This window comes from Rosa rugosa, chromosome 2 (genome assembly GCF_958449725.1).
Source record: "Rosa rugosa chromosome 2, drRosRugo1.1, whole genome shotgun sequence".
Classification (NCBI taxonomy): Eukaryota; Viridiplantae; Streptophyta; class Magnoliopsida; order Rosales; family Rosaceae; genus Rosa; species Rosa rugosa.
Window position 1 is genome coordinate 9,917,236 of NC_084821.1, and position 8,592 is coordinate 9,925,827.

General features: G+C 40.9%; 2 protein-coding genes across 3 annotated transcripts; both read right to left on the reverse strand.

Moving 5' to 3' along the window:
- Positions 1 to 1,880: 1,880 nt before the first annotated feature.
- LOC133729890 (UDP-glycosyltransferase 87A1-like) lies at positions 1,881 to 7,482 on the reverse strand. 2 transcript variants are annotated; one of them, XM_062157515.1, is made up of 3 exons: positions 6,963 to 7,482; positions 5,932 to 6,817; positions 1,881 to 2,976 (listed from the first exon to the last, which is right to left on the reverse strand). In XM_062157515.1, the coding sequence occupies exons 2-3, from the start codon at positions 6,422 to 6,424 to the stop codon at positions 2,093 to 2,095; spliced, it is 1,377 nt and encodes a 458-aa protein (XP_062013499.1). In that variant the 5' UTR covers positions 6,425 to 6,817; positions 6,963 to 7,482; the 3' UTR covers positions 1,881 to 2,092. The 2 variants fall into 2 exon arrangements, with proteins under 2 accessions (XP_062013499.1, XP_062013498.1); XM_062157514.1 differs by having other exon boundaries at positions 5,932 to 7,482.
- On the reverse strand, positions 3,823 to 5,263 carry LOC133729892 (uncharacterized). The gene has a single exon (XM_062157517.1). The coding sequence runs from the start codon at positions 4,891 to 4,893 to the stop codon at positions 4,183 to 4,185; it is 711 nt and encodes a 236-aa protein (XP_062013501.1). The 5' UTR covers positions 4,894 to 5,263; the 3' UTR covers positions 3,823 to 4,182.
- Positions 7,483 to 8,592: the final 1,110 nt, after the last annotated feature.

Below are 8,592 nucleotides of genomic sequence, written 5' to 3' on the forward strand. Positions count from 1 at the left end.
CTGATTTGAGGAGGAGGGGGGCATCTGCAGAAAACCCTCCAACGCACAAGTTAGAAACTATTTGAGTTGTGTGTAATAGAAAGAGTCGGAATGAGATATCTTACTTGGTCATTGTGCCCCCTATTTATAGGTGTGGAAAGGCTTGCGTCATAAGTCGCGATTATTATCACCATAATACCCATACTTATTTCCGGACTTTATACCTATACTTATTTCCAGATTTATGATCGCTATCATGCTGCGTTTAATAGCCAGATTTATGATAGTCATCATTTCGGGTTTAATAGCCAGATTTATGATCGTCATCATGTTGCGTTTAATAACATCCTTCATTGCAGTATTAACAATGGTAGTTATCCCCATATTCTTGATCGTCATTACTCGCATATTCATGGCGAAGTTTAATCGTCATGATTGTGAGTCAAATTTATTGACCAACCCCACATATCTTGATGATTTGATGCTGTAGTTTTTTAGACTCAGTTAATATTTAATTGACTGTTAGTTTCACAAGGCTTATCGATGAATGAGTTTAGTAATAGTTAATGATGAACTTGTACTGATTTTGCACTACTAATTTGTGTTGTGTTTATTGTCTTTTGTTGTACTTATCTTCTTGGGTTAAATACTGCTTACTCCCTATACTTATAGGGTTTCATCGTTTCAGTCCCTGACCTTCAAATTTCACCTAAAAAGTCCCTGAACTCCCAATTTCCTCCCAATTGGTCCCTGCCGTCAAAAACTTCGTTATCTTCCCCTAAAAAGTCTATTATACCCTCAATTACTTAAAAAAATATATATCTTCCTCTCTTTTTTTATTTTTTTATTTTTTTTCTTTTTACCTCTTCTTCTTCTGGCTCTCTCGCCTCCTTCTGTTCATCTCCTCATCAAGATGGTTCCAATCCACTAACCTTCAAGAGGTGAAATGAAAAAAAGAAATAAAAGAGAGAGAAAAAATAAATTTTAAAAAAATAATAAGTGAGGGCATAATAGACATTTCAACAACTTTAACAAACAATTTTGACAGCAGGGACCAATTGGGAAGAAATTGAGAGTTCAGGGACTTTTTAGGTAAAATTCGAATGTCAGGGACTGAAACGATAAAACCCTATAAGTATAGGGAGTAAACAGTATTTAATTCTATCTTCTTTACGGAGTTGCCTAAATGATGAATTCCTGTTTGCCTAAAAAATGTTGAAAATGTAAGAAAACCTATCGATCAAAAGTTAATTGATGACATGCATTATCAAACACATACTATGAATAATGATGAACAAGTAGATGAACAATTCATAATTTATTGACGATATTATATCATGATAAAGATTACCATTATGTGCAGATCACATTTATTTAACCGCACATTTTTATTAAACATCATGTATCAATCAGCGAGTAGGGGAGAAAAACTAGATCTTGTTTAGGTCGAGAGAGAGAGAGAGAGATGAGGGGAGAAACCTCCAGATCTAGATCTAAATTAGGTTTGAACTCTGAATGGGGTATATTAAAGGAGGTTTTATCTCATCGTCAGATCAGCTCTTCATCACTAATCCGACGGCTATAAATAGAATTGACTATGGCATAGCCACGTGAAAAACTGCTGAAGTCCTACTTTTTCATTCTGTCAGTTTTGAAGCAGATAAACAGTGCTTTAAAGTAAGAGTACTATTCCTGTTTGACACCATTAACAGTAACATAGGGATTAAACAATTAATTTGTTGTATGTAATGTATATATTAGACACTGATGATCAGTGAGAGGAAAAAATCTCCCACCAATGTTTTATATCAGTGTTAAACTATTCATTTTGGGACTGATGACTTTTTAGTGGCTAAAAAAAGGGTGCTAATGGGGAAATTTGTTGTAGTGAAACCACAAAATTGAGAAATACATCTTTGGCCGGGTACACCTTAATTATTCCATATCTTCTTAACAATGGAGACAATACTTTCTCCACATTTTAACATTACTATTGAGGAAGGGATGAAGACAATTTAGAACACCACCAAGGTAGTCCAAACGAAGACTGAACCTTATGGCCGGAAAACATGGAACTAGCAGTACGAAAGAAATACAACAATCAGGAGCTTAATTAAGGGCTATAACCTTGTGAAATATCCTTAATAAAAGCATCCAGGTTGGAGTCAGAAGAACCACCCTTTGCAATTGCTCCTTGACAAGTCTCTTGAAGTTGTTTTGCTCTTTTCCTCATCTCCTTCCCCTCATTGCTTTCGACGTCCATAAACCTCTGCACAAGCTCTGCAATCTCCTCTCTGGTCACCAAGTCTCCACCTCTAACTTTCTTCTTCTTCACCCTATACCCAATCTTCCAATCCTCCACAATTTGCTTCCCATTTGGGATTTGGTCCCAAAATATAGGGCAAGTAAGAACCGGAAGACCCGCATAAACAGCTTCTTGAGTTGAGTTCCAACCACAATGCGACCAAAACCCTCCAATGGAAGAGTGACACAACACCCTTAATTGGTCACACCAAGGCACCACCAAGCCCATGTCACCAACACCATCTTTAAGCTTAGATGCATCCCCACGCACCACCCACAAGAATCTAACACCGCTGTTCTTCACCCCGGCAATGATTTCGTCCATTTGGGCATCTGAAACAGACAAGAAACTCCCAAGTGAAATGTACATGACAGAACTTTTAGGTTGAGAGTCTAGCCAGTGCAGGTAGTTTAGTTCATTGTCATGAGCAGTTTCTGAAAGCTCGAAGTGTGGGATGCTTGGGCCAATAGGGTAGACAGGCAAAGACAGTTTGGCTCTCAGTGTGTCAAAGGCATGGGGCTCAAGCTCGTAGAATGAAGTTGATAAGAGGTATTGTGCTTTGTATGTGCTGGAAACAGCTTCAAGGGCTCTGTTGAGGACTTGTTGAACGTCGTCGTACAATACAGTGGGAAGATCTGCCATGCGGGTGGTGGAGATTCCGGGGATGTAATTTATTACTTCATCTCCATGGACTATATATACACATTCGGCACAGAGGAACATAAGAAAAATTCCAGTAACAATCAATTGGTATAAGGAAAAGCTTTAAACTAGCCTAGCAGCACATGCAATTTGGCCGGCTTGTGATATATAAACATATTTGTCTACCAGATACTTCTATCATGCAAGAATACAAAATTGCATCCAGTTTGATGTTATGTATGTACTACTAGCTACTATCTAAACATTTCATTTATGGAATCCTAGTTTAGACTAAATTTTGATATAAAAGAAATTGATACAGTCGATTACAACAGTTGATACGTGAAGAAAAATAAAAAGTCTTACTGTAAAGTTTTTTTTTTTTTTTTTTTTTTTTTTTTTAGGGTAACGGAACGAATCCATTGATATAAAATCATACGACCACACTCGGTCAAGCTTGAGGGATCCAGGATCCCCCAAATTACACAATACCTGCTCACTAAAAGCACCTAAACCCGGAGGCAACCTACACTAAACTGCATAGAAATGCTCATTGCAACTAAACCAAAAGGAAAACAAACAGAAGTTCAAGCAAGTAAAAAACAACAGTTAACCTACAAACCCTAAGCTAAAGCCCTGCCATGCTTATTCATGTCGCCTAAGACCATCGTGGTGTACAACGTGAACAAGAAAACAGTACCGCTCTCCCCCAAGGTTCATAGGCCTACTACTCCTAGCCAGAATGGGAAGCAGACTTCATCACCGAGGTCACCACCAGCTGTTGACTCCCCGATTCTCCCTCAGAGACAACAGACATGCCAGTTTCGGAACCTGCATAGATATATAGAGGCTGCCTTAGGCGGCTTAGTCGCATTTCTCTTCCCCCGGGGCCTGCCTCGTTTCTTGTATACTTTAGGAGCCGAGGCAATGGACACCTCATATAGCCCCTCAGTAGATACATCAAAGCCGAGATTCTCCGGCTATAACCCGACCGGAATCAAAGCCAGACTATGCTTGGCTTTTTTGCCCTCAATTGGTAATTCTACTTCTCTCTGACGTCGCACACCAATGAGTTGGCCCTGAGCTGAGGTTCCTTCGGACGGGGACCCATCTACATCCTCCGGTAAAGACCTGATCTGCACAGTCCTCTTCAACAAGTTAGGTAGTTTGAAGGCCGGAAAAAGGGAAGGAGGAGCCGTAGTTTGAGCATTGGCCCGAAAGACAAGGGTTGGGAGAGAAGGCCCCGCCGTTTGAGGCTAACTCGAGCCCTCGAGGGACGCCGCCTCATCCTCCGTCTCTAAGGGACATCTCTCTCCTCCATGCGTAACCATCGCACATTGCCTGCAACAACCTAGCAGTCTTTCGTACCGAAACTGGAGTGTTAGAATATCCACAGGGGAAACCCTAACCCTACGGTTCAGGCGAACCGGATCATTAATGGGAAGAACAAGACGCACACGTGCAGATCCTTGGCGCAAAGCAGTCCGATCAACCTGCAACACTTCACCAATAGTTTCACCAATCAACCGAACCGTTGGTTCAGTTAAGATTCCTGGAGGAAGACCCTGCACCTCCACCCAGATCCACACAAAGTCAAGCTTGACGGCAGAGATGTCAGAAAAGCCATCGTAGTCATTGAGGAGCACCATAGCCCGCTGAAATCCCCACGGTCCTCCCTTCTTCACTCTGGCAATATCACGCTCATGAGTAAACGTAAACAAGAAACGATCAGCACGAGGTTGAACCTCAACAGTGCCCGTCAGACGCCATATAGATCTGATGGCGCTACGGAAGGAATCCAGAACCACCGCTCGGCTACTATTCAATCTCCCGACTAGGTAGAAGTTCCGAGCCAGGAACTCTTTCCCCGGGCTTCGTAGGTTTCCTAAATCCACTGGCTCTTCGCCGTCCTTCAGCGACAGCCTAGTCGCAAGTCTAGCAGTCATGGAAGCAATAGCAGCGGCCATGAAATCAAGGTGGGCACCGCACAATTCAATCACCAAACCCTAACCCTAGCAGAGCGTAAGGAGAGAGAGAGAGCGAGAGAGAATCGCGGTATAAGAAGATATGTGATTCAAAATTTCTTTGTTGAATTGATGAAAGTGCGATAAACTTTATTGATGAAATCAATTGTTACAATAAGAGGAGAAAGCTCCTAAATTGATAAGGATATCCCTAAACCATGATACATCTTACTTTTTTAAATAGGTCATAGAATGCAATAATTTATCTATATAAGTTTTTTTTTTCTTGTTCTGAAAGTAAATCATGTAACATCAATTGATACAATCCCAATTTATAAATAAGTGTATCACTTTTTTCAACTTGAAATCACTATTTTTTTTTTTCAACTTGAAATCACTATATGTTGCAGTTGATACGGCATTGACACACCAATTAGTTACCACATAAAGTTCGTCTACAAATATAGATTAATTAACTAATACATTAAGTACACCAATTCAATATAAAGATAGACTAACTACATGTACTAATAAACTATTTTAGCCTAATCTCGAGTTAGGGAATTGGCCTACTGCCATTGAGAGTTGATTTATTTTCATTTACCGCCAATGAGTTATTTATAACTACAATTTAGACTTGTTTTCCAACCCTTTTACTAGTTGTAATAAACAAGTTCAAATTGGCGTCACCAAGAGTCAATTCTCTACGGTTGGTTTGTTTCTCATGACTATTTCTATGGTGCGTCCTTGCCGCATCTGTTTTGTTTCTTGTTTCAATTATATTTTGTTTCTCTTCTGTAAGAGAGGTTTTGGTTGATCGATGTCCCTCACTTTCATCTTGTATTTTCTTCTTCAAATTTTTTTTTTAATTTTTTGGTTACATAAATAATTATCTTTGTGAGAAAATAAAAATATTTCGTATTGGAAAAAAAAAAAAAAGCACCAAGTCGAGATACCTACTAAAATCAGCATAACCAACTTTTTTTTTCACAATTCCATGCAATTACTTTCACTAATTTAGTAACCGTTACGGCTACGTACCTGACACATCAGCAGGGAAGTGGCCATTTTCTTTGAGCAGCTCGAAGTAATGAAACGTCGAGAACACAGACGCCGACATCGGCCAAAGCGAAGCCACCGGAATATTCCTCTTATTCCCAACCCTCACGGCCCAAACCACAAATGGATCCGCAACTATAACGCTTACCTCCGGCTCGAGCCGGTCCAGAAGTAGCTCGAACGGCTCTTGCAGCTTGGTGCTCACGGCCTCCAAGAATCCCGGAAAGTCCTTGGCCCGGCCGAGTTCGGAGGGTATGACGTTGGGCACCGTGGCGAACCGGATGTTGTCAGGTTTCGGGTCGGATCCGATGAAGCCGTGCCACTCTTCGGTGACGACGAAGGTGATGAGGAGGTCGTGTTTTTTAGAAGCGAGAAGCTTGCAGAGGTTCATCATGGGGTTGATGTGGCCTCGGCCTGGGTACGGCAGTGCCACCAGGTGGCAAGGAGCGACTGGCTCGAGCTTCACCGTTCCCATTTATGATATACCAGTGAAGGTTGAAGGCTTGCTGAAGATTTCAGGGTTTTGATGTCATATCCACCTTAATTATCTATACTTTTTTTTTTTTTTTTTGTGATGGAAATATTTTTATTCAAACAAGAACAATATTACAAACAAAAGACCCAAAACGGGCCCAAATAAAAACCAACAAACAACAACAAACAAAACCAAATAGCCCTACAATCTTCAGCCGCAGTGCAGATCTAACAGGAGAGAGATGACGTAGTGACGACGCCGCCACCAGCCAAGCCCAAAGGTGACACAGAAACGTCACCAGATCTACCGACGAAGACTTGGAGTCCAACCAAAACAATCCCGTGCAAGTACAGCAGCATAGAACCCATCGAAAGATCTCCATAACCCAAATCTCTAAACCATACAAAACATCCTCAGAAACAAAGACAGTAACCAAAGCAGAAGAAAAAAAGAAAAAGAGATAAGGAGAAGGAGACTAATCCGTAGAGGGATCAAAGGGACAGACGGCCAAAGACCGTGCAGACCCTTGTTGCACTACCGTATTCAAAGGGTTTACGCGCAGGGACCGGAAAAACCCGTTAAAACAGACAATCCAAACAACGCCGACGACAGAGCTCCGATGGACCAAGGAGCAATCGGTGAAGTGGAGTCCGATGGGTGAGGAGGATGTGCATCTTAACCATGATGAATCAGAGATTTGAGACAAAGAGAGATGGGTATGCTGAAAATTAAAGATTAGGAATGGTTGGAAAAGGGGATCTGGGAAGGACAGGAAAGCAAAGACAAAAGGGAAAGCATACTTGCCACCACTGGGGCAGCAGGGAGCTACCACGAGAAGGGTAGGGATAAGCCTCGCGAAGAGGGAAAATATCTCCCCCAACTTTCAAGCCAAAGATCCAGATCGGAGAGATCTAGATCTGGCAAGAAAGGGGGGGGAGGAGGGGGGAAGCTGGAAGCTGGGTTGGCTAGAGAGTAGAGAGAAGGAGGAGTTTCTCTCACTAGAAAACGCGTTTTGAAGGGACTTTTTATCTTAATTATCTATACTGGGATACCTACTATAGTCTATAGCAATGATGAAGCTGTTAACCATACCATGCTCTTTATATGTTGCTGAAGCATGTCCTACCTACAGTGACGTGGAGGACTTCTGTACCTATCATGTTGATTTCGTTTCTACCAGCCTGTGATAGTGGACTTTATGAGCTAGGAAGGTTAGGTAGCTTTTACTCGGTTGGTTACTACAAATAGATGGCCTGTAATAATTTTTACACATGTTGAAACCAGTGGAAATTCACAGCAGATATTTCTAAAGCTTTTCTCTGTAAGTTCTTTTTCTTCTTCGTTTTGCTTGCTCAAGTTACAAGTATGTAAATCCATGGATGCTATGTTATCAGAAGCGACCTAACTAGAGGTGGCAAAAGGGCCGGTCCGGGCCCATTTTAAGCGGGTCTAGTCGTGCTTCGTGCCGTGCTTGGGCCGGCCCATTTATTATCGTGCCGGGCTCGTGCCGGCCCATTTACTTAAACATTAAGCTCGGTCCGGCCCACGACCGAGCCCATATCGTGCCGGGCCGTGCTCGTGTCGGGCCAATAAACGGGCCGTGCTCGTGCCTACCCACTATAAAACACAATTTTAAAATCTTAATTTGAATAAATAAAAAATAATTTTATTTAACTATTTAGAAAATTCAAATAAATTAAGTTCTACAATGTTTTTCTCAATCTTAGGGCCTGTCCGGTAACGTTTTTAAAAATGATTTTTCAAAAACCGATTTTGAAAATGAAAACGAGAAAACAAGATTGGATTTTTGAGATCCGAAAATGTGCCCGGTAGTTTATTTCGAAAACAATTTTCAAAAACGAGAACAGCAAAAACGAGTCCTGTACTACCGTATGAAAATACAGAAAACAATGAAAATGTATACATATATCTCCGTGTTTTCTAAAATATGAGAATGAAAAGGTGAAAACGTCTATTTGTCGTTTTCCTGTTTTACGAGTAAAATAAAAAATCATTTTCAATTTTTATTTTCTGTATTTTTGAAAACAGTCCAACGAACGCATTTTCAAGCCATTTTCATTTTATAAAATGAAAAAGATGACTTGAAAACGTTACCGAACGCCACCTTAGCTTTTTAAGATTAGTTTTCTAATAATTTTTTATATTCC

Coding starts and splice junctions, on each gene's coding strand:
- LOC133729892 (XM_062157517.1), bottom strand. CDS start 4,893: ATGGCCGCTGCTATTGCTTCCATGACTGCTAGACTTGCGACTAGGCTG.
- LOC133729890 (XM_062157515.1), bottom strand. CDS start 6,424: ATGGGAACGGTGAAGCTCGAGCCAGTCGCTCCTTGCCACCTGGTGGCA. Junction 2,977..5,931: donor CTTCCCTGCTGATGTGTCAG/GTACGTAGCCGT, acceptor GTGTATATATAG/TCCATGGAGATGAAGTAATA.